Source organism: Seriola aureovittata, chromosome 5 (genome assembly GCF_021018895.1).
Source record: "Seriola aureovittata isolate HTS-2021-v1 ecotype China chromosome 5, ASM2101889v1, whole genome shotgun sequence".
Taxonomy (NCBI): domain Eukaryota; kingdom Metazoa; phylum Chordata; class Actinopteri; order Carangiformes; family Carangidae; genus Seriola; species Seriola aureovittata.
In genome coordinates this window covers 14,648,343-14,676,341 of record NC_079368.1, presented here as the reverse complement: position 1 = coordinate 14,676,341, position 27,999 = coordinate 14,648,343, and the positions used below count along the sequence as shown (strand labels likewise).

General features: G+C 40.6%; 1 protein-coding gene across 4 annotated transcripts; it reads right to left on the bottom strand.

Annotated features, from left to right (window-relative positions):
• Positions 1 to 5: 5 nt before the first annotated feature.
• sgsm1a (small G protein signaling modulator 1a) lies at positions 6 to 27,296 on the bottom strand. 4 transcript variants are annotated; one of them, XM_056376308.1, is made up of 26 exons: positions 27,223 to 27,296; positions 27,041 to 27,084; positions 19,831 to 19,906; positions 14,435 to 14,597; positions 14,011 to 14,163; positions 13,848 to 13,915; positions 13,000 to 13,145; positions 12,269 to 12,406; positions 11,323 to 11,447; positions 10,632 to 10,699; positions 10,293 to 10,456; positions 9,697 to 9,832; positions 9,456 to 9,599; positions 8,749 to 8,878; positions 8,163 to 8,227; positions 7,909 to 8,054; positions 6,859 to 6,987; positions 6,588 to 6,770; positions 6,240 to 6,311; positions 4,782 to 6,053; positions 4,556 to 4,680; positions 3,328 to 3,410; positions 3,075 to 3,184; positions 2,825 to 2,921; positions 2,304 to 2,471; positions 6 to 1,717 (listed from the first exon to the last, which is right to left on the bottom strand). In XM_056376308.1, the coding sequence occupies exons 1-26, from the start codon at positions 27,239 to 27,241 to the stop codon at positions 1,629 to 1,631; spliced, it is 4,113 nt and encodes a 1,370-aa protein (XP_056232283.1). In that variant the 5' UTR covers positions 27,242 to 27,296; the 3' UTR covers positions 6 to 1,628. The 4 variants fall into 4 exon arrangements, with proteins under 4 accessions (XP_056232283.1, XP_056232284.1, XP_056232285.1 ...); XM_056376309.1 differs by having other exon boundaries at positions 4,782 to 5,990; positions 27,223 to 27,256; XM_056376310.1 differs by lacking the exon at positions 9,456 to 9,599 and having other exon boundaries at positions 27,223 to 27,278.
• Between the last annotated feature and the right edge of the window lie 703 nt (positions 27,297 to 27,999).

The following is a 27,999-nucleotide window of genomic DNA, read 5'->3' as shown; positions in this document are numbered from 1 at the left end:
AATAATGATAATTCCATTTTTATTTTTATTATAAGAACATATACCATTTATTTATAATGAACTCTTAGTATAGAATTTGATTGTTGTACAATACACACGTAGAACTGGCCAGAAAATAAAAAATATTAGCTTTACAAACAAAGCAGCATCTGAATGAGAAAATTAATGAATAAATAAATAAATAAATAAATACATACTTTGGCAAATAAATTTTACAATGAATTAAAATAGTTTTTTTTTTTCTGACAGCAGTTAGCGTTCTCAAAGAAACACCAATATTAAATGCAATTCACCTTACCACATTCATGAAACAACACTTGAAGAACAACTGAGTGAAGTTTTAGGCAATGAATGACAAGCATGAATGTTGGTATATTTTGTATGTCCTCACAATCCTCAGATCTGCCAAAACATTGAAACAGTGCCCTCATAACATCGGGTCATTTGCAATTAATTTTGAAAATCTGTCATACATTACCTTTCATTTTCATCTCTCTGTTGAAGTCACTCTCACACTAAAGACTGTTAATAACATGTGGAACAAGACTTTTCACTTGGTCTCCATGACTAAATATTATCATTGCCTCATCTGATCTTTCCTATTCATAGTCAAATATAAGATTAAATTAACATTTGATTCAACAAAGTGGTGCCAGACAATACGAGACAATACAAAAATCAAGGTGGGTAAACTGCACAATGTACAAAATATACAGTGGTTCACTGGATAAAATAACTTAGGAGGACTATCAAATCAGGCTTGTTTCTTTATATAAATCTCTGCCCAGACATCCATAAGTCACTTAGATATCAGGTTATGATTCAATAAGTGTTAACATATAATCCTCATAATTTAAACACAGTTTTATCTCAGTACAGTACAATTCACACATAACAAATAAAGACATACTATTTGGCAGTTCAAGGCAGTTCAAGAACATTGAAAACACTGTTGGATGCTAAATCACTGGCATGGCGCTGACAGCTAAATTATTCTTAACGTTGTGTGTGAAACATAACTGGAGTTTGGGTCATCAGTGAAACTTAATTTGATTTTGGGTTGTTACTACTACTTAAATAAAATTAAAAGTCTGCTTACATTCTTTCCTCATTCATGGATAGGTTCCTGGGGTATAACTTGCTGACACATCTAAAATTGAACCCTGTAGACTTTGGCTATTAAAATAATTAATATAAACTATTATCACAATGTATTTTTCTCATAAATATAGTCTCTGCTTGAATTCAGCTCTGCATTTTGGTTTGAAATGTACAACTAAAATTTCCTTCTTTATCTCAAAATATTAAGTGCACTCGGACTAAGATCAACACTTAAGGGATTTCTGACAAAAATATGTTGGAATTAAACAAATTTTCAGTTTTGTTTGCTTTCACTTGAACATACTGACAAATATTAAGCGTAATAATCTCATACACCTGTTGACAACACAAATAACATAGTGGATACAGTCAATAAGGCTCATAGCAGCAAACTGTGGTTGTAAAGGCTTTGTGTAGTGTGTATGTGTGTGTGTGTCAGAGCGTGTGTGCTCATATGTATTTTACTCCTGTGCCGCTACAGCTGTTCACACGTTTTACTTGGAGGGAAAAGAAGACAAACAGCACCATCACTTGTTCTCGATCAGCATCTGCACCTTGCACACGAGATCTCTGGCCAGGGTCAAAATCTGCTTGATGTTGTGATGCTCAGCCATTTCTGAAAGACAAAAGAATAGTGAAGCAGAATATATTTCCTTAAATGTTTAAAGAACATCTGAACAGACGTGTCTGATAACTCAGCTGATGGACTTTACATGAATGTATCTATATGGAAAAAAAGTCCTGCAATATTATCATTTATGCATATAGAGATGCATATTTCATTTTAGCCAATTTAAATAAAGCAAATCATGTTCTAACTAAAAGTTTGTGAGGTTATGATACATCCTGGGAGTTTGTAAAGTCGTATTTGAAAACAAATAAAATCAATGAGTCCAAGTAAATAATTGTACAGGACATTTTCCTACCACAAAATCCAATTCAAAGCTGTTTAAATGAAAACTAGACTCTGCAGGCCACAACCCCTGAATAAGTATAGAATGTTCTTCATGCAAAAACGCCCTGGTACCAATGATTTCCTACAGCGAAGGAAAGGCTTATATCAAGGTTTTAGCTGGATTCTACTATTCCCATAAAGCAGCTCAAGAGCGTCTCTTAAGAAAATACCTAATCTTTCCATTAAAACCTTTATTATTACAGGATATGTATGTGAAGAACGTCAGATGTAAAGTACTATGTTTTACCATTGAAGAACTTAATGATGTCAGTGAAGTCCATGTTGTTCTCCAGGATGATGTCCCTGTAGATCTCCACCAGAGCCAGGGCAATGAAGAGGACAAAGTGACTAGAGGAGACATACTTGGCTGCCCAGATGGTTTCCCAGACTGCAAACACATCCTCATACACCAGCTCTGGAGGGCAAAGCACGAAAACGAAGCAAATACATTGAGAAAGGCAAGTGAGGAAGAAAACAGGGGTACACTATGACAACCCCTGGTTAAACCTTTAGTATAAAGCCAAGTGAATAATAAACTAAATTATGCAGCCACAGTTCATGCCAATTATTTCACTGGCAACTCCCAAGAATTATTTTTTTCAAAGATATAACTAACTTCCAAATCCTTTCCAAGATAAAATAACTGCGGGTGTTTTTAACAAGCTGCCAAATGGTTTGGCATTTTATCCACAAACACAACTTAAACAGGAGTGAATCTCCTCTTCCTCTAATTGGCACAAAGTGTTTTGCACTATGACGCCAATTTACCTCGCTTGAAGTCTAGGAGAAACCAGCGGTAGCAGAAGTAGAAGTGGGTGTAGTCTCCGTTTTGGTGCATTAGCTCAAACAGCTCAGAGTCCAGGATCTATACAGACAGGGGATCAGAGGAGGCGCAGGAAAATAAATAACGAGACTGGTTGTGGGAGAAAGGTGCGAAAAAGAAGTGGTTTTTGAAAGTAATGAATAGATTTAGTGGCGTGCTACAGTATATGCAAAGACTTTACTGTTACTGTGTCACCTGGATTAAAGAGCGCATGTTGGCAAAGTGAGTATCCATAGCTCCTCCATGTGGAAAGTTTTGATTCATTCTCTTCATGAGTTCAGTGAAACAGCTGAAGGCCATGGCCTCTGCAAAGAGGAAGCAGAAAGAGGAAGCTTGAGTGAGGAAGTGAGTGGGAAAACTCTCCTTTGTTGTTCCATCAATAGCTGCAAAAATACACCAAATGTCAGAGAAGAGGGAAAATAAGAAGTGAATCAGTGTGTTGACTCACCATCGTCCAGTATGACTAGAAGTGGAGCCAGCAGATCACACATGCCCTGTACGTAACCGATGTCAAGGTGCCTCCAGATATAGCTGTAAAAATACAACAAACAGAGGTGAACTTGACTGCGCTCGGCTGTTTGTATCTGCCAATCTGATTCATACGCTACTGTCCTGATTTAGAGGTATTTCCACATTGCTCTTCAATGCTTATTACAATTCACGTTTACATGACTAGGTTTCTCTAGGGTGTAACTATAATACCTTTTTTGCCTTAGGTAGGGGAATTGGGGGACTTGTTTTTCTTTTTATGCATTGTCCATCAGTTGTGCTTATTTGAAGGTGTGCTAGGAATGAAATCACCTCGTTTAGTATAATTTCCCTACCACTGCCATCCAGGAAAAAAAGAGATTACTATTAAAATTTCATTAATTCATTTCATTTATTTGGACAAATTAAGCAGTGAAAAGTAATGAAGTGGGGTATTAAGATGGGGGTGGAAACGTCATTATAATACAAGCATCGACCCGTTTCCAAAAACATGAATTTGTGCGTTTGTTGTAGTAAATTTTCACTAACATATACTATGCATTATAAACATATTGAATGTGAACCTTATCAACTCAATGTAACAGCCATATTCTCAACTGAGGTTAGATTTGTATGTGAAACAGCCTTTGATTTAAGTTTGTTATAGAATGAAACCTGAAGGGAATAAAGTAAAAAAAAAAAAAAAAAGGGTGTGCAGGGCCCTGGAAACACTGGTGTCAGCAGAGTATGTACTGGCAAGGCCCTGGTTGGGGAAAGTTATGGGATTTCTGGACATCTGGCACCACTACTATGCCATGTCTGGTTTGGGGAAATTCCACGCAGGGCTGGACACCATTGTTCCCATGGCGATGATAGGTTCACTTTAGAAAATAGGTGGAGAGCCCAGGAGGGATTACTAACTATATATGATGGTGCACAGGCACTCTGTCTTCAGTTCAGACCCGGGTCTGATTTTGCTTCTATTCTTGTAAAAGAATAAATTCTATTGCATTGGACTCTGACCATCTCCAGTGACTTTCAGGCCCAGACCTGGACTTTTTTCTCCAACACATTCTCATCTCATCAGTTTCACACCAATAAGCCTCGGCCTCAAAAAGGTAAATGAACAATCTTCTGTCGATAAAAAGATGTGTGTTTTTGGCCCTCTTCTACCCTTTATTAAATCCCTGCTGCTGTCAGTGTTTTACCTGCACATAATGTTGCGCAGTTTCTCCAGGTTGGCAGGAGTGAAGTACCAGTAGTTCCTGTCACAGCGCTGGACGTCCTTTTCAATGCGGTGCAGATTTAATGTATACAAGTCCAAAAGCTCTTGCTAGAACAAACAAAATGATGACAATGAATAAAACAAGCTCGTAACAGAGTTGATTGGCATGAGCATAAATTAATTTGATCTCTTAAAAAATGTGAGCTTACAGAGAAGGTGCTCCCAGCAGATTCCCGAGAGATCGCCTCATTCTTGGTGTCTCCAGATCTGGCCAGAGGATCAAAGTGAGGGTACATGCTCTCCATCTCCGGCTCCTCAGACAGGATGGACTCGGTGCCCTCAGGACTGGGCTTTTCCAGCTCCTCCTCCTGCCTGAGCTCCACATAAGGGGCTGAGTCCTCAGAGGAAGACAAGGGTTCACAACATCCCTTCCTACTCCAAGGCACCATGGAAACTTTGGCTTTGGGGATCTCCTCCATCTCTATGGCTGAGGGAGACTCGTCAGATTCAATCATGACCTGAGTCTCCTCTTTCTGAGAGGCGCAGTAGGCTTCTCTTGCTCTCGAGACCCTGGAGTCTTCTGAGAAAAGGAGGATCTTCTCCACTTCAGGAGCCATGGGATCTTTGAATATTTTTTCTTTTCCCTCCAAGAACAAAACCTCCTGTGGTTTACTCGTCTTTGATTCGTCCATTCCCTTCATCTTTTCCACATTCCTTTCTTCCAGCTTTGATGTTTCCTCAATTCTCCCCTCTGCTTCTTTTTTGAGACTTTGTTCAACGAGTTCTCCTTTGGATTGTGTAGCAGCTGCTGATACCATCGTAGTACCCTCATCGGACACTCCTATTCCTGTTACTCCTGACTCTAAAGATTTAATTCCTTTAATGTCTGTATCCAGGCCTTTATCTTCAAACTTGGTTCCCTCTCTTCTAGTAGCTTCTGGTTCCTCAACATTCTCCTGTGTTTTAGGTTGCAAACTTGTCTCTTTGTTGGTCATCACCTGCCCCTCTTCCAGTGGTTGAATCCTGTTATCATCTATCACCTCAGTCTTAGTGCTTTCTGCAGTTTTGGTCACATTGGGTGCTTTCTCCTCCTCCTCGTCCTCCTTCACTTCAACTTTCTCTTGGCTGTTCATTCCCTTGGTCAGACCTTCTCCCTCTATGCCTGCAGCTTTGACAGTGCTCTGTGATGCCTGAGTGACAGCTGCAGATCTCAAGGTTGTATCGGGTGCAGCACTGTCCTCTGTGCTGAGCGAGCCGTCCGACAGGCCGGAGGTGACAGAGAAGTTGCGGGAGGAGGGGTGTCCAGAATCAGGAGAGCTTGTCCCGTTCTGCAGAGCTCCATTGGGCATCTTTGGCACCTGTTTGTCGGTCCTAGGCTCCGCCTCGATCTGGTCCACCTCCTCTACGGACTCAAACACCTGAAAGAACAAGCCAAAGGGAAGCAGGCTACTCCAGGGGAAGGGATGGGAGGATGTGAAGTACTAGCAGGAGAGAGAATGCAGGGATGAGGAGGAAAACTGGTTCAAAATGTTGAGATCACGTGCGTTGTGACATAAAAGATCGGGATTTCAAAAGTGAGAATGCTTCTCTCAAAACATTTAGTAACTGAATTTTGTATGAACAAAGACGAACTCTTTGTGAGGTGTATTATGGTGAGGATTTGATACCTGTGTGCTGCTGCTGGAGTCACTCTGCAGGCGAGCCAGACTCTGCCTGTCTGAGCCCTGGGAGGACTGGGACTGGATAATAAAAGACATTCAGTCCAAGATACGATTGTTATACAGTCCTACTGTGTGTTGCCTCATGTGCTGTGTTCACATTCAAGGGATACTATGGTGATATAGTATTGCATTTTTTGTAAATGGACCTTTTGCCTGTAAAATTATTTATTTAATCTATATGCTTCAGTCATTTGACTAGTACAGGCTCACAACATGACAACATAAACAGCCCACATTTTCAGAGTGTCAAGCTACACTGTGAATAAATGTGTGTGTGCACACTTTCCCACTAACCTCATTGCTCACAGTGGAGTCATGGTGGATCATCTTCTGATTGGAACTGTCCATGCTCGCCCCAGAGGAGCACTTTGCTAAAGCTGCAGCATGCTGCTCCTTCTCCCGCTGGCGGACAATCTCCTCACAGCCGAGCCACTCACGCATGGTCTGTTGGTAGCACACTCTGACCTGTTCATCCACCTGGGGTGAAGGTGAAGAATCAAGTGGTGCAAGCGGTCCAGGTGCAATATGCTTTGGAAGCAAAGCCAATATAGTGGAAACGACAAACCTCCTTCCTCTCGGCTTCTGACATCTGGAACTGGTAATGACCCAGCAGGAAAGGCCACACCTCTTTACGCAGAGAGGGGTCCACTCCACCAAAGTAGACCAGACGAAGCAGCTCCTGCTCCTCATAGGCCTGAAGACACAAGACATCAGTCACCTCAGTACTTGCTTTCTGGTCAGTATTTTTACTATTATTTTTACTTCTTCATTTAAAAAGACAATTATCTTTCACTGTGTGTTAAAAGCTTCAAAACAACAGCATTAACAACATGGCAGCCTGTAGAGGGAGGCACCATGGCGTCTTTCACTCTGTCAGTGGGTGGTAGGTGAGCAAAGCTTCAGGCACTGGTACATCTCCCAACTGTCATGGTGCACTATGTGCTGTACCTGCTCAGTATTTTGAATTTGCTTTACAGGAAGATCCAGATCAGAAACATCTGTCCACAGCTGTTGTCAACAGAAATCTATCCTGTTATTAAGCATTTAAAGGTTTATTTGTGTCTCCATATATGATTGATAGAGATATGTATAGGTTTCATAAGGTAACTAAAAATAAATTAATAAGTATAATTATTACACAAATAATAAATAAAGTAATCCCATTTAACTTATGTTTTTATGCTCTAGTTCATGTGATGACAATTGATCCATCTCCAACTGAGCATACCTCATCTGTGGGATAGGGTTGAAAGCTCTGTTAAGTGGACCTTTTAGGTCGAGTAATTTATCACATTCTCTGTAGGTGACTACCACAGTATTCATCAAATACTGCACTCGTATTATTTACAAAGAACAAAATCACTTTTACAAAAAATATTTGTTTATTAAACATTTTTCATTCTTGAGTCAAACTCTCCGCGACTCCAGGTACTAATGTCCAAATAAACTGTGGATGTGGACTGATGGGGACATTAGTTACGTTTCATGCACACCGTTGTGAGACTAATGGAGTGAGCCGCATGATTAGCAGAGGATGAATATGGATGAGACAGAAGAGTGACGGAGTGAAAGAGAGATGTTTGTGTTGCAGTGCAGTGACAACAGCCATTCTTACTGTGCAGTCCTGGAGGAACGTCTGCCACACCTCTGTGGTGAGCCCTTTGTAGGCATCGCGCGGCACATCGGGCGCCACAATGGCGTGATTGACGAGGGCAGAGAGGTGTGTACGCACAGTGGACAGGTGACGGCAGTATGCCAACCCTAGTTCACAATACAGTTAATTAATTAATGCCTCTGTAGAAGGTAGTGGTAATTAAATAGGTATGAATATTTAAGGCCTCTCCATCTACATAATAAGTAATCACATACAGCCATAAAATGCCCGAGAGATGATCTGATACTTCATGTTGTCACACAGCAGCTTCAGAGGAGTCCTGTAGGAAGATATAGCACAGATTGTTTTACTTAAGCAGAGGAAACACTTTGACATTATGCAACTATTCTTTTCCTTAAAAGAATATCAATAAACAATCGTTAAGAAGTTATTCATATTGTCCAGAATGTATGAAATACTGCATCTAATGTACAGTTTATCACCGTGTTGAGGCCAACCTTTTATCATTCAAATGTTAACCTGTTGGGCTGCCATATAGAGCAAATTGGCGCAGTGGTTTGCCTTCTTTCATAGCCTTCAACCATGCTACCGGCCTTACTTATCACCTCATTTTTCCAACACATTCTCATGTTAGTGCGGTCAATATCACATAATTGTCTTCTGGGTTGATTAGTAGGTTCTTGCATCTTCGCTCCTCCCTCAGTTTCCTCTGTATTATTGAGGATTTCTTGTTGGCGCTAAGGGATATCGAGTGAGCGGGTGTGTCTCTGCAGCCTTTAGCAGTTTCCCTGTCACAATCCAACACAACTTAGTCTAGCTTGAAGTGTGTTTGTCTCTTACCTCTCATGGTTGCACCCCTTGGGTGTCGCCCCATCAGAGAAGCTCCCCTGAGAACAAGAGGAACACGACGACTTCCTGAGAGTGGGATGCCACATTGTAGCTCCTTGATCCATCAAGTCTGGAGGAGTCACTGCAACACCCACACACACACAAAAACACACGCCAGCATTGTCACATTAAATCATTATGCTGCTCAGGCTTTTAAGAACAATTACATTTGCACTTAGATGATTGAAAAACAGCTGGAAACACTTTTGCATGAGCAGAATTATGCTGATCAATTGTGATCTGCTAAAAGTGCTTCAGAGTTCAATTTGTTTGTGCATGATTCCTGTTAGAGCAAAGATAAAGCATTTAAACAAAAACATTTATGCAAACTGGAATTAATGCAAAGTTTGAAAGCATGAAGACATCATCAATTACACTATTACAGAGAGAAAGATCAAGTAAGCAAGAGCCTTTCTCCGTTCAGGAGCCATATTCGATCAATCAGTTGTCCACCCACTGTCTGTTAAAAGGTTACTGCGCCGTACTGCAGTAAAATAGGTGTGACACAAGGTGGCAGGGAGTGGGAGGGGCTTTAATAACGGGACAAATCAATAAACTTTGCCAGAGGCACAGGACAGGCCAGGAGGATATTAGATGCAGGGAATTAAAGCAAGGCAAGCTGACAGATGGACAGACGAGTCGAGGTGTGACAGTGTTACAGCTGCTTCCTGTGAGTGAGGGGGATTCTTCAGGACAGCTGCAAGACCTCTTGGGGACTACCAGGGTCCCTTTTTTGGAGAGGGACTGTCCACTCATTTGAAGGGAGAGGGAAGAAGTCAGACGAGGAGGATGAGTTACAGTCACTGTAACAAACGAGTAACAGTTTCATGAACATATAACAATCTGGAGAGGCCCATGGATACTACTCGTGTTAATTTTCTTCTCTGGAGCGAAACTCACCAAACTCTGACTGGCTGTTTGGAAAGAGGATGCGGAAGACATAGTCTGTGGCCTCGTCCTCCTCCTTATCCGAGACAGAGTCTGAGGATCCAGATCCCTGAGGAACCCTCTTCCGCAGCTTAGGAAACACCTTTCCCTGCAATGAGAAAATAACTGCTATTAAACTAATGCCAACAAGAAAAATTGTTCAGCCATTAGAGCCCAGCTAATCCATCCATGTGAATTAAAGATGATAAGTGTCTGTAAGCTTAAGCCTATTAATAGTGGCTGAACATGTGTGGGTGGTTTTCATTATTCAGTTTCGCTGCAGATATTCAGCTATTAACAGTGTAACAAAAACATCCATTCATTTAAGTAGACACTTTTTGTGTGGTGGTGCAGAGAGTATATTAAGCCCCACATTCATCAGTATCACTCCAACCAATACTGCAACGAGGCAGTGCACCATTTCTTTCTTTTTTTTATTGACTTACTGATCAGATTTAGGCTGATTTTGCATTTTAGTGCTGATTTCCGGACGAATGCCTAATTTGTGTTATTTGTGCTCTGGATCTGAAGCCAGAGAGTGACCCCTAAGAAATACATCCTGTTCTGACCTTTCCCCTCTGGGACCAGAGTGGAGGGTCCAGCTGGCCGTGGGGAAGAAGGCCGTTCTCCAGGCAGGAGAGGAACTGGAGCAGATGGCCTCCTCTGGGGAAGCGAAGTGGAGGTCTTTGGATCCCATCCTGACTGACCAGCACCACCGTCCCCCCGCTGTCCACTGCAGGAGATGTACAGAAGATTTCTTTATCAAATCACTCATGATGACATTTTGTGGGACAGCTGTGTTTAATTGCAGAGTCATGATGCCAGAAAAGATAGGAAAAATACACAATCAGTAATCAAAGTTGTGTGGATAACGGTAGTGTTAAGAGTAAAGGTTGGTGTGGACCCACCTTGTTGATGACAATGCAAGTAAACTATCTCCTCTAGAGGGATTGTCATGGCATAGTCCCAGTATACACTGAAAGACATAAAATCAAAAACAAAGTCAGTAAAAGTCAGACAACCCAGACTGGACGTAAGATCACCAGCTAACAGTGCTAACAGCTAATTTGTGAGAAACAAATCCACAGGGAAAGTCTTTGTATTATCTGTATGAATTAAAATCTCAAGGAACATTCATTTTGCAGGTAATAAAGACAGTAGTCGAGAGTGCGCACACAGCTGAGCAGGTGCAGAGTGGCCTAATGCAATAATCAATTTTTTTGGTGAGAGAAACCATGCACAGGCACAGGAACATAACATGGTTTGCTTGGTTGAGAGATGTCTGACAGTGTCTCGGTCAATAAACCATCTGCTGGCTGCTGGTGTGCTGAAAATAAGCCTCATCAGATCAGCAGCATTTAATCTCTATACTGAGCCCATGAGCCACACACAAACACACTGCATTATTCAGTAACGCCCGAGTGTTACACAAACAGAACAGGAAAGAAATGATACAGTGTGTACAGAGTGTTTCCATGTCTACAGTACATGTTAGATATTCTTGGTATGAGGAGGATTACTAATATTATCAAACGCGGGCTTTGCAGGCAGACACAATCACCATAATTATAATCCATCCGCAGCTGAATCATTTTGCACCTGCGTTCATAGTCCAAGTCTCCAACAGAGCCATTCATGAGCTGATTGGGTGTCCACTTCAGTGTCATGATGTCAGCAGTCTGGTGAAGAGAGAGGTAACCTGGGATAGCCTCCATGTCATCCCTCTGAAACAACCACAAGGATGGATGCTTTTCATTTGGTGCAAGAACAGTATGAGCATGAATAGCATAGGTCAGTATGTGTAAGCCTGAGGCAGACTGCGGTGATGGTGGAGAAGAAAATGCAGAGTGGGGCAGTCTTATCCTTCTACTTACTTATACAGACAACACACATGAACAAATAGCTTGTTTTGCATGTAAGAAAAGAAGATTTTCAGGTTGTATGCATTCATCACACGTCCTATTTTCGAGCGGGCAGGAGAAGTTTGGGATACGTAAAGCCCAAAGTATTTCTTTTAGGCTTTTGGACATGTGTTACAGTTAGTTTAAGAGAGGTGTGAGGCAGTTTACATGAGTTAAAATCTGGTTGCTTGCACATACACAATAAGTTTTACAGTATACTGTGCAGGACTGCATTAAGACAGTATAGTATATAGAACGTAAACACTCTGCTGCAGCATACTAATGAATCTTGTAGTTCAGAAAATATTCGGTCTGGTAGGATTTTGGTCTCATCAACCAGAGAGCAGATTAGGCTCTTATATGTTGTTCTGAGACGTATGGGATGACAACATACAGTAATATACAAACTATCATTTTGTTCAGGGCTTTAACTTGAAATATTCTCTTGCTCCTCTTTTAATGATACTATTTGGCTGTGAGATATTACTATGAAACAGAAATGTTCTCAGTCTGTTAATATAATATTCTCCCTGCAGTCTTTGGAGCAATCTTTTTTTTTATCTTCTGTGAAACATTTCAATTGAGATATTATTTCAAGGGAGTGCTCTACATGTATGAGTGATTAAGAGGAATCAGTCAGTTACCGGTTGTACAAGCACATTGTTTTTGCCAAACAGCAGGGTCGCCCTGCTGTTTTGATGCAGTGACTCCACATATTCGCGAGCTGATGGCGAGGGGGAAGGGCGCTCATCCATGCTGCTGCTGGAGTGCCGCTTCTGAATCTGCTCAGACACAGACACAAAATATATCAAATCAGATAACAAACATTGTAAACCAGTGCTAAACTGATGACTATCTTTGCAGAATTAATTACAGCCGGCCTGTCACAGCACAGCAATTTTCCATGAATAAAACCTCTTTCTTAAACGACTTAAGATAAGATTAATATGGCATTCATTCATGTGCACCAATGCATCTGGCCTTATATTTGACCCCAGAGACCGGTCTACTTCTACGTGGAATACACAAATGTAAATACCCAGGACCACGTGACTGTAAGAGCTGTGGTGTTGTAAAACAGGCCAAGTTGACCTGTTTCACTGATAACTTGAGGACTGAACAAGTGTGAAGGTCTCAGAAACACTCTGTTCTTTCTCCTGGGACACACTGTGCTTCACTTAATGCAGTAATCTTAGCAGCTCCTCTTTAACCAGACACAGAATAGCATATCAGGAGGGAATATAACTGATAATATGCACGACTAAAACTCTGCATGTCTGCTAATATATCAGAATAAACACGCACTACACATACATGGGATAAAACTAAACTAATTCTGCATGGTACAGTAGTGTATTACTAGACTATCACTTACACACAGCGCAGGCCTCTTGGTGGGAGAATCCTGCCTGCAGTGGCCACCATGGATGCGATGTCTTTGCACCAGCTCGTCAGCAGACGGGTCCGTCCAGAAGTGGTCAGCTGTCTTCATCTTCGTGTACTCCAAAGCACAAGGTCCAACTGCCAGAATGAAGGAGCACAGTTAGATACTGCAGACAACAGCTGTATGGCTTTGTTAACCGATGATCAGCACCTGATCTCCTTAAAGCATCACAATCAAAAATAGAGAGAGAATTTTTCAGAGATGTACAATAATAGGCTTCAGGTGATCTACCTATTGAGCCACTGTAAAGGTGACGTGTATGATAGTTCAGGGCTGCGGTTCCCAACCTGTTCTGTCTGGCTGTTTTTTAGGGAAAAGAATTATATCAAGACAGTCTAATCTAAAGGTACAGGTTCTGGCATGTTTCTCAAGGCGTCTGCTGAGACCCAGATTCAGTCCTGAGCAGCAGTGCTTCTGGCTTGGCTCCATTGAAAACAATTGTCATTGCTCAGTGGTGGGAAGCCAGTGAGGGACCATGTCCTCTTTGCTACTCTACAGTCTTTCCTTCAGTTTCCTTCAGTCTACAACCCCCTCTGATCAAGACCTGAAGTTGAGTATATCATTTTAAAAGATATATATTTTTGGGGGCATCATTTTGCTCTTGATTGGATAAATAGTAGGGGTACTAAAACTGACTTCAAAGAAAGTGCAGAGTACTTTAATGTCCTTGTACAGGGTACTGGACCAGCAGCAAGATTTGATCTAAGATCCAAAAACTCAAACAAGGGTGTGGCACATGGTGTTAGATGATTACATGAAATTATAATACACATAATTACCTAACAAAGAGGCAAGGATAGGTCCATCTACGGGGTCCATTAGAACAGCCTCTTTCTCGTAGTATTTACTGGAAGACAAACGTGAAAGGGGAATTTTGAGGGGACATAGAGTTCTTGTAACACAAATGGCTGAACAGCGTGCCATTGGTCCTTCTCAACATACCTGCTGTTCTCCACCAGGTAGAGAACAATCTTGTCCAGCACCTTCTCGAACAGAGCCGTCCGGATCCACAAGTTCTTGACTCCCTGTGGGGTGAGGCTGGGCAGTCGGGGCATCTTACGAAGGCTGTCTTGACTTTGCAAGCTTTGACTTCGCCTGGAGAAGGAGAGAGGCCCGAGTTTTAATTTGAAGAAAACAAGTATAACATATTTTTTAAAATTCCATTAAGTGCATCTGCATGAGGCTAATGACAGGAGTGATTCATGATTCATAAAAGGTTATAACATGAATTATTTAGAAGTTTGTCATATTAAAAAATGGCCCTTCAAGTAAGCAGGCAGCCATTTGTTTTCAGTGCTTTCGCTGGTACGATCAAACAGGCTTTGATGTGAGCTTTGAAGTCAGCTGTGATGTGTGCGCCTCTCACTTTGTCTCGATGATCTGCTCGAGCTCCTGGGCCTTCCTACACAGCTCCTCAGCCGGGGCAAAGCTTTTCCCCACCTTCATGAAGAGGGCTGCTATCTTGTTGCTACGCAGAAAGCCAGCTGCCCGTCGCTTCAGCCCATGCAGAACACATGCCTCCACTGCAGCTGTGTGGACACAAGCACACATGGTTGGAGAACAGAAAACAAACCAAACACCAGTGTTTTTTGTTGCAAAAAAGGCCACAAAAAAGCCATAAAACCTTGGTGTAATTATAATGTAATTACCATATCATTGCAATTTAAAGTAGCAATACAAAACTGGCCTATAATGCCATTGCATATGTATTAGCAAAGAAACTGCCTATTTACATAGTGCAAACAGTACAACATTAGCATTAATTTGGAGTTGTGTTTTTGAGCACCTAATGAACTCAAGTCCAATGTTCTCGCTCCCTTTAGCTCTGTTTTGGTCTCCACCAACTCCCAGGGAAAATGTCAGGTATTTAACACAATAAATTTTGCAGGCTGCAGAACCAAAACAATCCAATCCAAAGCTCCACAGAGCTCTCACCTAACACACTAACGCAGTCATTTCACCCAACTCAAAAATATAAATTGCAGAAAGTGCAACATTAATTTGTAACACTTGAGATAAACATTTTGCACCAAGAAATGCAATAAAATACAAAAATGATTTCTTGCACAAAATATTTGCATATCATATATCCTCCATGTCATAGATCCACTTCAACTCAGTCATTTCACCAGAATAATCCTCTTGAGACAATAGTGATTTCCAGGGAGTCTTGGTTACATATATTAAAAACAAACAATAGTGACAATGCATTTGTACACAACACACCAGATGGCTACAGTGTTTCATTACCATCCTAAACTTTACTATGTGCATATCTAAACAGGTATTTTATGTGTGTATATTTACATACATAGGCTATAATGACACACAGTGCATGTACTGTGTATATGAATATTGCATGTTACATGTTTCAGCTGTAACCAAAACATTCAAACCATATGTTTTTGAGTGTTTTGTTTTTTTTTTTTGAAGACTGATCATTTCCTAAGTGGTTTCTCTAATAGCTTTTTTAATTCACATAATCATCTTCACATAAGATAAGTTTATCAAATAAGCTGTATTGGACACACAAGTCGATGACATGATGACACACTTGCACAATCACTCGACTGTGCAGAAAAACAGACACGCTTGTTCTCTCTCGGGCCTACGTGGCAGTGCCTGGAGCTGTGTTGACATTTGAGTTCCCTTTCAGGACTAATCCTGTGGCTCTGCTCACATGGGGTCAGGGGGAAGGCTGGGGTTGCCATGGCAACCCCTGTTGATGGAGCGATCGAGCTCTGGGAGAGACGAGCGGAGGGAGGGGCGCTGGCGGCTCATCAGCATCACGATCTCTCTCTCTTCCCATCACCCTCACTCCTTCAAACACGGGTTCTCTCCTTCCTCCATCCTGTCGTTCTGTAAACCTGTCACTGCTGTTACTACCATCACTGTTAACAAGCTTTTACTTCAAACTAGTCAATAAAAGTATCATCAGAGCCACCAACTTTCAGGTATTGTTTTTTTTATTAAAATATATCCTCATCATCTTTTCTCTCATCTTATGTTATCTTTTCTTCTTCCTCTCTTCCTGCAGTTTCTACTCCTTATCTCTCTGTTTTTCCCTCACATCATTATAAGAGCAAGCCGCTAAATGTCAGAACAAAACGTAACATTAAAAGGTCTCCAGACATAGTTCATCCTTCTTATTTTCTCATCATTTCCACTAACTAGTCTCAGACGGCCAAGAAAGATGCAAAGAACCCGACTCCCAAACCTTTACACTTTTTGACAGCTACTGTCTCCAGTCATTGTACCACAGTCCCTGCAGTGACAATCTTCATAGGAAATGAGCAACAGCGTCAGTGGTAATCTACAAACAATACTTTGCTTATCGCACACTTGGGAAATTTGTTTATCGCCGTAGAGTACATATAAATGAAAGAATGAGACACAGTGTGGGGGCATACACATGCGAGCCCATCAACGTATTTAGTTAGATGAAATGTTTTATCTATCACAAACAGCAGTTATATGTGCCAAGAAGAAAATGCTCATCATGTCAGTAGGATCCGTCCTTTGTGCAGCCCCTCCCGTTAAAAACAGCTAACACAGTAAATTGCCTCTAATCATCCTGTATCTGTGGCAACTGAGTGCATTAAGAGAGTCTTGGACAGTCACACAAAGCTGACCAAACATTCACTCAGAGCAGCAAAAGGCAACAACTCAACCTCTTAACATGGACAGTTCTGAAATGATTAGTCAGTAAGTCAATAATCTTCTGATCAGTTTATCATTTGTGTTATTTATCAGCTTTGATAAAAACATATGTTTGCTGATTATAGCTTCTAATATGTGAGCATTTTCTTTTGTTTCATATAATTACATAAGCACCATTTTTTATCGTTTACTCTAGTATCCTGTGAAATAGTGTGCTGCGCTAATATCTAACATTTTATAGAAGATATTACATAATCGCTGTTGCTATTGCTAAAGTGCTTAACCGCGAAATTAATCAGTAATTAATCAACAGCCATTAGCTGCTGACATAAATATGTTTTAAGTCATTCTGCTGCAACATACAAATGATTGTTTTTTTTGATTTGGTAGCTACTAAAAGTTTTCAAAACAACTGTTTACAAATGTACATCAATTCCTCTCATGTCGCCAGCAGGCAAAAGCGGAGGTGACTTTTTGATAAGGTCAGGGTGGATTTCTAAAGGCAAAAATCAAATGAAGCGATTGAAATCTGGTCACAAGTCAGGGAGACTAGGCCATTTAGAAGAACTGTTTTGACTGATTCACTGTAATGAGCGAAGACTTTAACGCACAGGATCGGAGGAGGGGAGAAAGAGTGGGTAGAGCAAGGACTAAAAATTCAGTTAAGGTAATTAACAGTTTCTAATCTATCAATTAAACTATCTACTGTCACCAGTGGCAATTTGACACACATTCCTTCCACAGCGTCTACACTTTAGACTCTGGCTGCCTCTGCCTGGGCAGCTTATCAAAGCAGCCATGATGGCGGAGGCTAATTGCTCCCTGGTGAGCTGGTCGTGCTCCTCTCCCATCCTCCACTCACTCTCATCTCTAAACAGACCACAGCTGAAAGAGGACGTGTAGTAACAAGAGCCACTATAAGGATCATAGGAGGAGTCAGGTGGAGGAGGAAGTCGGCTGACAACAAAACAAAGAGATCAGAGGGTCATCCTGAGCTGCGATGCGTCCACTGGGACGTATGATAGTAGCAGAGGAGAGAAACCCAGCCTGAGCAGCAGCTATTAAAACAGGCCTTTAGATGATCAAACCGCAGGCCAAGAAATCTGACGACACGTGGAAATCAAGCACATACAATGCCAACGACACTGACATGAGTTAAAAAAAGACTTTCCATCACAGTGTAATAAAAACTGTGTTCTTTGGCAAATTACTATCATAATCCTCCAAGAGAGAAATGAAACTCTAAAAAAGAGATTTGGGGAACGCTGATTATTTGCTGGAGTGAATGTTCATAATCATTCACTTATGCTGGTTTAATGGGTTTTCAAGCTGCGCTGAAAATTCTCTTCACACTATGAAAACCAAATTAGCTGTACTTGGATCTCATGACGCAGCAATCTTACCTCTAAGGGCATCAGACGCTGTGTATTGTACATTATCTCGACAGCAGTAAGAAATGTGGGACATCCTTTTCTCCCTTCACACCATTTTGTTTTCTTTTGACTTTATTTGGTTCAGACGAATATGAAAGGATGATATTAAGCTATGGTTCAATGTTACTGTGCGTGACCATCTTTACTGTTATCCTCACAGTAGTTGGTGAGACCGTGGCTCATGCTGACGCAGTCGAAGTCTGTGTAATGTTAGTGTGAAGTTACATTGTCTCAACACGGTAGAGCAGACAGGTCTATAGAGACCCAACGATTTCTCCGTATTTTTGTTTTCTTCACACATACAGTATTTACCTGATAGTATCATGAACTCATTTATTCACACTATTTTTCTACACGGTAATAAGGGGTCTGTATCAAGGCAAGGTCTCTATGGCTGCTCACTTGTTTATTCCATAAATACATTTTCGTACATTTAATGGCTCATCATACGAGTTGAGAACCATCTTTGTCTGCACACATGGCCTCCATCTGATAAAAAAATATCACATTTTCTGCAAGCTGAGAGTCATTTTATTCACACACTGAAATTCCCCAAATATACTGTGTTGCTGATTACAGCTCTGGACTGAGCCAGACATCTGACGAGTGTGAGCACCTGCATGTGGGCAGTGTGTTTCTCACAGCAATCGTGCTGCACTCTATTGGAGGCAAGAACAATAACATTTGGTGAAATATTGAACTTTGAAAGTCATTTATTTTGATTTCACACTTATTATACACATGGGGATCTTCACATCACTGTAGAAAACTGCCTGTCTTTCATGTAGTGGCTAAAATCTTAACTTCCTACCCTATTAAGGAGGTTTTATCAAGCAAATGCTATAAAGCTATATGTGAATGATTGTTTAGTAATTGTGAATAATTTGTTTTTGTTGTTGTTAATGTTGAAATATTCTACTGTGTTTAACAAAATTATCACCTCCTGGCACACTGATGTAGGGTGAGATGTAAAAAGCTTGTTAGTCTCTGGTCAGTGAAGGGAGGAAGGTTTTTCTGCTCATAGTTTGGCTTGATGAAGACTTTTTGGCCATTTTATTTACTCTAGTTTGGTTCTATTACAGTAAGTTTTTGCTTTCCCACACAGAACTACAAAGAACTACAAAGAATTATTGCCCTGAATGTTAACGTTGAACTCAAAGTTTTACATTTGTCTCTGAGTGTGTTTGTGAGAAACCCTCTCTTCCTGAGATGGACGCATAGAAGAGCTGTAGAAAGTAGCGATGTGTCAAGACTAGAGACGAACTAAAGTGGCAATGAGGTGGCTTAATCAGAAATTTAAATTTATCACTATAGTTCTGTCATGCTAATTTTTCCTCCTATGTACATATTATTCTGCTTCACTGTGTAATTCATGTTTTTTTCATGCTAGATTGAGGCAATTTGAGACCAAGGTTACATGGATTAATGACCTAAAGTAAATCAGAAAAACATATTGCCTCATATCGTACCTACAAACAGTAGCACATTGTAAGGTTAGACAGTCTGAGGCGGAGATAAAGCAAATTTCACAGCAACTTTAATGAAATAAAAGAGACAACATCAGGAATGATGTCAATTAAAAAAAAAAACAATCACTCAGACCCTTTTCAGTGTTGCAGAGTTGTTCAATCCAAAGCTGTGAGATTCATTTGTTTGTTTGGTTACTTACCACAAAAGGACACTATATGGCTGCTGTCTTCGTGAACAAATTTCCTGGTGACGGCTTCCTCCATAATCTGCTTCACCTGTCAATGACACAGCAGATGCTGGATGACTCATTCATTAATATGCCACAACTAGCGCATACATAGTCAGTTTGGGGGGCTTTGAAAAGTTAAGAGGTAGAAAAACATGGTGTGGGGAGAGTGCATGCTAAGTTGGTGGATGAGTCACCAGCTGTTGTCACAGCAATGTGCCCTTCTCTTCCCACTGACCTGACAGCAGCTACAAACCAATAGTTAAGATGACTGATAAATCAATCCCTTCAGTGGCTATGGAGACGTCCCCCTGTGTGGGCACCAATCTGCAATCTGCATGGGGAATATCAACCTCCGGACACAGACAGCTGTAATTTCCTGTTGAAATGAGTCTGTCCACAGTGACCATACTACACTATCGAGTTCGCACGCAGGCACACACACGCACGCACGCACGCACGCACGCACGCACGCACGCACACACACACACTCGCTCCAGTGGTTGAGGTTCCCTCTGCTTGGTTTTAAACTTTTTTTTTTCTAACCTACACATTGATTAAATCCTTCGGTGGTGTGAGCAGATCTTTTCCCTGTGAGGCAGTTCAGTGGTCATGAAGCAGCCAGCTGTCAAACAATATTAGTTTTCATGGTCTGATATTTACAGCTTCATCATAAAATTTTCCGGCAGATAAAGTTCTGTCTTCATGTTAGATTTTCCACTACGGCTCAGTTTTATGGACCAGTGATTTTTATATCTTTTTTACTTGCTGTTCACAGATGGATTATAATACCTGCAATGTTCAGTGGTGGAAGATGTATGATGACCTTTTACGTCAGTAAAAGTAGTAATAACTAAATGTATTACGAGTTAAAGCATTAATAACAGAAGTATTACTGTTTAAATGTATTTGAAATGTAAAAGTAAATATTAGTCAGAAGAAACACACCCTCTCAGACTGTTCTGTTATTATTAGATAGTTATTACGGATGCATTGCTATGCTGCACTTTAATGTTGTAGCTGGTCAACATGGAGCTAATTTTACCTACTTTCCTGTATATACTGTTGGGTAGTTAAATCTAAGACAGTGCATCATCTTTCAAAAGATGATCATGTGTTTTGTTTGTAAAGAGTTTAACTAATTACTTGAAAATAATTAGTAGTCTGTCAAATAAATGTAGCTGAGCAGAAAGGACTAGATTCTCTCTGAAATGTAGATAAGTATAAAGTAGCATTAAAAAGTACAAGTACCTCGAAATTGTACTTGAGTAAAGGTATTTTCTGCCACTGGAAACTTTACATTGTGTTATCGATATATCATGATGTATATGTTTTTATGAAATTAAAAATACCTGAAAGAAGAATAAAAAACAAGAAAATAACTATGCTTGCATCTATCTGTAATCTGTGTTACAAGATACTGCGTCTTGGTATAATTGGTATAATACTGGTATATTAAGAGACTAAACACACATATGTAAATGCATTCACACCCATCAGTCCATATGGAGTTCTTTTTTTCCTGAATCAAGGGAAAACAACAAAAACAGATTTAACCGAGAGACACAAAACAACTTGTTTTTCCATGATTTGCCCACCGAGCACTGATTGCACAGTCACTATCAATGCAAGACGAGCCCCTAAAAGTGACTCATGAAAAAACTAAAACAGATGCGCCCAAAACCCTGCACCCCCCACCACCACCGTAAACATTTAAATAAATAAAAACATTCACTAATTAGACAGCAGTCATTATGCAAATGTTGCCTGTTCGCATCAGTAGCATTGTTATCCTCAGCATCAACAGAAATGATTCATGCTGCCAACACAACAGAGACGGTGGCACTCTGATGTGATGATGCACACCCGCTCTGCTCATGATCAGACCTATATAGAAAGCCTGTATGCGCGCACACACACACACACACACACACACACACACACACACACACACACACACACACACACACACACACACACACACACACACACACAGAGAAAACGCAGGGGACTTGCACCAGTTTTCTCTCTGAGTGCACCTGACATACGGGAAGCTGATTGATTTGCCAACTTGAGGAAGCAGACTCCTCCTTGTGTTTTCTCATCTCTCTCATCTGGGCTATGGATCAGGCCTCTGAGGAATTTATATGGCGAAGTGTCGAAACACAGACAACCGGCGGGTTTCTATGGAGACAGCACGTGTCGCACAGTGGATCACTTCTGCCTAAGAAGATGCGTCAACAACAGTCATTCATCTCTGAAATAAACAAAAAAGCTGCAGCTCCCCACCTACAGTCACTAATAATATCTAGTTGTACTGTGCATTAGTAATTTCAAAGCAATTCAAACATCGTCCAACCTCACAGAGACCTAATGCCTTAATTTGGTATAATCAATGCAAAACCCCCCCCCCCCAAAAAAAAACATGTATAATAGTCATATCTACAAAAATACCACCACAAAATACATTTTCACTGGAATTTATAGATAAAACTATGTGCATGACGTGACAAGGGTCATTTAATATCTGTGGCAGCAGCAGAGCCTGATGAATCTGCTCTAACTCACCACTGTAGCCCGGAGGCATCAGCCAGAGTGATAAAAGATCTTCAGAGTATTCCAATTAACTCCTGCAACAGCAGAGCCAAGAAATAAGAGCCAGATAGAAAGCCCCACCCATTAACATCCACCCTTCATTATTCATCATCTCAGTGGCCGCTGATGAATGAAGGGAGCAACCGGGGGGGGGATGAAAAATCCTCACTGTTATTCATGGTAATCCATGCACGCACACACACACACACACACACACACACGCACGCACACACACACACACACACACACACACACACACGCGCGCACAGTTCTGATGTAAAGCTGTGTATTTAAATTATGATTCCATTATTTGAATTATATTTTAATAATGAATGAGCAGAGTGAGCAACTATTAAAAGGCAGGGAACCTGATTCCGACGCGAAAATCAATGCAACCACAACGCAACCTGAAAGTGCTGACAAGGCAGCACAGGGTCCATTTAGTAACTGTCCTGGTGCTTTTGATCATATCACATGATCTTCTTCAGCAGATGAAGCTTGTCATGAAAATGTAGATGTTCGAAGACTTCTTGCTCATGCTGACTCAACCTCCACAGTCAAGAGTGAACTTTTAATCTTAAATAAATTTACATGATGCACACACACTATCATTTCAGGCTGAGGAAAAGAGAGAGGAGAGGCCCCACACTTCACTCACACAAGGTCGTCCAGCACATTAAATATTACTTTAGCTGTCATGCCAACAGCACCTTGTAATTCATTTGATGATCAAGTGGTGTCTAAACTAGCATAAGCCATCCATACCAAAACCTGATCATGAATACATTCATCTTGAAAGGTCATAAGGTGCATAATAGTCATCTGTAGTCATCTATGACAACAATAATTGATGATTTCCCTGCTGCTTTTTTCGTGGAGCATGAACCAACCCTGTATTATTGTTTTCTATCAACATGCTACAAGGAATCAGAGAAGTATAAAACATAGAACAAGACTGGGGGATTATCTCATGCTCCTCTAGCTGAAACCTTATCCCAAGTAAGCACTCAGCTTTAAAGAAAAAAAAAAGTGAGACAGGAAAGTAAATGGTGCAAATCCCTGTGGCCTGTGTGTTTTCCAACAGTCTCTCCCCCTCTCGCTCTCTCCTTTAGCAAACACAGATGTGTATTTGTGTTTGTGTGCACACGAGTGATATACAAAAAGACAGAGGGAGGAGCACGGTCAGAGCGAGATAAAGCGTCGGAGAAAGCAGAGACAGAGAGAGAGACGGGTTCTGTATCAAAGCTAAGGCAAATAAGAGATCTCATTCAAACCAATTTTGAGCCAGAAGGTAATTCTGCTGCTACAGACATCCTGCGCTCGCTGGATAATGGCCCACATCCAGGTACATTTGAGCAGACTGGTGGCACATAACCAGCTGGACGAGGAGAGCGTGAGAACACACAGCAACAGAAACACCATATGGTATAACCCACACAGAGTAATAATAATCATAAACTAATGGGAAAACAGTACAAACAAAAACAACATTTATATTTCCTCTTAGGGGAATAGATATATCTGAAAACCCTCCTCTAAGTAAATGAAAATTCTTTGTTAAATCCCCTATAGGTTAATGTTGATTTTCATGAAGTGCTATCTGTGAATAAAGTGAGCTGTCATTCTAACAAACTATGCTGCTGGTTCATCTACAGACTCCATTGGGCTGCATCTGTGGTAAACAGTGAAGTAGCCACGGTGAATGATTCTCGGCGAGGCTGTATCAGCACACAGGAAGCAGGTTTAATCATGGAAAGGGTCTGGTCTTGGCTGATAACACTGCAAACAGGACTCAGAGAAAAGCAAATCAGACCAAAGTCTCTACATTCCTCCTTTCACAAGATCCAGGATGTGATTGTTATCTTTGTTTGTTTGGCAGAAATAAAGTCTTGTAATTTATGAGGCAATCTGAGATGAAACTAATAAAAAAAAAATAATAATACATCAGTTGTTAACAGAAGGAGGATAGAAAAGTGGTCTGGACTGAGAGGAATCTGGCCAGGAAAAGGGATGAATAAACTATCAATGTCCATCTGCTTCAGTTGAGCTTTTTCGTGACCGAAACCAGCAACAGTAGACGACGTTAGGTTATACTGGAAAGATACAAGGGCTGAAGGTTTTTGCTGTAAATGTGTAAATGTTAAGTGAGCTGTTGGTGATATTGAGAAAACATTCCCTGAACAAACAGAGGGAAACAAAAACCTCAACAGTAGTGACCACAAAGTACACACCGCTGTAGGACAATGGAGACACAAAGGATTGACACACACAACAGTTTGCTGATAGGTCAAGCTGATATTCAGCTTTCATTAAACAATCAATCTACTATCATCTATCTTCAATACAGTGATATATTATAGACAGTTTGTTTAAAGCTGAATTGGTTCAACTTTAAGTATTTAATATTTTTAACCACTGTGAACACTTGAATGCTTTTGTTAGCTTAGCCTAGCTTGTTAGCTACATGACAAAAGTGTTTACTAAGGGTGATTTATGCATAGACATACAGTACATACATATATACTGTATGTAATATGGATTTATGGATCACAAATTAAAATGGGTTTTACCACACAAGGTCCTACATAGAATAATAGAATAATTAGCCTATTATTTACACGCAGTAACTGTCAGGTACTGTTTAAGTTAGCAACCTGAACCAACTGACAAGGCTAATGTTGGCTTGCTAATATAAACAGAGTAAAATAAGTGGGGTCAATGTATCTCACCCATTTTACCTTGCGTAAATGCTGTTAAATTATGAAGTTAATATTTATGAAAGCGTATAACGCAATGTAACTCAAATTAAAAAAACATTATACAGATAATATTTAAATAACGTTAATTAGAAAACCTGCACTACTTCATAACACTGACGGATTTCCATGTATTTACATTTAAGCAAAACAGGTTCATCTGCATTTACATAGGATTGTCTGGTAAGTTTAATATATTTCTTGGCCCAGTTAAAACTTTTTCTTTAGGTTATCTTTCAGCTGGTGGTGCTACATAGACTTGTTGTTTGCCTAATTGATTGCTTTTGATTGATTTCTTAGCAACCAAGTGACACATTATTTAACAGTGCATTCACGCACTGTCGGCAGAGTGGGAAGAACAGCATTTGCAACCAGTCTTCCAACAGCTTGTTCTTTTTACCAAGGGGGATTTATCATCAGTGTCAGAAATGACCAATATCTCTAATTTAGAATTAGAAGGTAGAGACTGATGTATATGTGCTTGTAATTACAGTTTAAATGACATCACCTGAACGCAGCATTACTAGCTAAGGTAATTCTTAAATTTGAATGGCACCATCCAATTTAGTGTGAAAACAGCTAACTGTAGGAACTTATGGACGACTTTACACACAAACTTCTACGAATATCAGGTGCAACAGCATCCTGTGAGCTCAATGCAGTTTCAGAGGTTTAGCAAGAATAAAATCTCCTGAATACTTGTCTAAGTTTTGAATTTTTAACAGCTACAGTCTAAAAGTACTGGACTTCAACCCTTCATATCCTGATGAACACTGTTGGGCAGTTTCACCAGAATAAGACTGAGTGGGACTGAGCAGGCCCTAAAAATGTGATAATATCAAGCCATAATAAGCAGCTTCGGTGAGCGGGTTATTGAGTTGGTAAGACTCTGCTTTAAACGCTCAGAATCATTTCATTCTCCTTCCTCCAAATGGATGCTCATGCTATTTTGAGTTTTGCATCTCATTTCAGCATCAGCACCATTTTCCTTCATGTAAAATGATGACAGACTTTATGTGATATTTAGTCAGTTACACAGTGAGAGGCCTTAATGAGAGCGGCCACATATTCCATGTCATTCTGTGCAAATTGAGACCCCAAAATCATCCCGCAAAAAGCTCCTGGTGGGTGAAGAGCTCCTCATTCAAGGTTTAACCGTCAGACAGACTAAATGGTAGTGACATTTGATCTCTGCTGAACCCAAGTCATCTGTGTTACTGCAGTAACTTCAAATGATGATTAATGTTATGAAGTGTTGAAAAACCAGCTGAACAAACCACCAGAACTGCTTCCATATTTGCGTCCACTCAACACCATATAACTCATTACATGCACCACACACACACACACACACACACACACACACACACACACACACACACACACACACACACACACACACACACACACACACGGTTTGTATCCAACTGAAACCACCAAATGGCTTGGCAGAAGGCTGATGGTTTGCTCTGCCATAAACACCACAAACACTGACTACAGACAATCTGTTTCCTTCATGATGCTTCTCCACCGAATAATTACTCAGCTGAAGCACGAGCACTCACAAAGGGAACAATTAACAAACAATATATGTTTTAAGAAGAAAAAAAACCCATTCAATTGTGCTTAAATTGTTGCTAGAGGTATTTTTGTATTTAATATACACTTGTTTTCTAATCTTTTCTAAGAGGTTGTGGTACAGATGAGCATCCACGCCATATCTGCGATAGGGATCATCTGAGAGTATCCTCCCCGTGTACAGGCTGCATTACACAGGTTAATACAAACCAACGTGTTTTGTTTTTCCAACTCGATAACTCGATAACACCCACCTCCTTCTTGACGGTGCGCAGCAGCCTCTGACGGGTCTCTGCCTCTAAAACACAGCACAAACAGTCCAATACAAGACATTTTATTTTTACAATTTCTCACAACTTAACTTATTTTGGATTCTCAAAAGAGCACAAATAGAATTTAGAAATATTTAGCTTCCTTTTTTTTTTTTTGCTCCCACCTGCCATGATTGTTGCCATAGATCCTGTCTCCTGTCTGCAAGCAGCACCCCTCCCATCAGCTGTGTGCCGCTTGAACACTGCGAAGTGCCTCACGACTCCACCTCCCTTAAACACACGCCTCTTAAAGACACATGCACAGCTGTCATTGTGTGTGTGTGTGTGTGTGTGTGTGTGTGTGTGTGTGTGTGTTGTGTGTGTGTGTGTTGGGGGGGAGGGGGCTTCCAAGCACTAAAATCTAAGTATATTGACCATTAATTATAGCCTCCTACAACAAGAACATTGCCTCACAAATATGCTGTAAATAACTCAGATGAGACTTCAGGATAGATTTTACTGAGAAGTAGACAATAATAACTTGACCTCTAGAGCAATGCTGTTATCTCCAGCCATTCACTGCAAATACATACAAAAAATAAAAACCCTGAGCTGAAACAAACAGGGGCATATGATAAATCGAGGTCTGAGTTTACCTTGTAAATTTCTCTGACATAGAAATGTTTTGTCTTCATGCCATCTGGTGGTCAAGATATAGAAAGACTGTTAGGGAGATCATTCTTATGGCTCACCGGATCCTGTATCTGCAAATCACACTGATTTCTTCTTCTTTTTTTTCTTTTTTTAGGCTAATTAAAATGTGGTTCAGCATATATTCTGACCCAGAAGAACTTGGAAGAACTCTGCTGTATTTCAAACCATACAGGACCTGTCAGTCTGTTTTCAGAGCACCTGCTTCAGGAAAGAAACAAAAAACATCTGGAGTTCAAAACATGAGACAT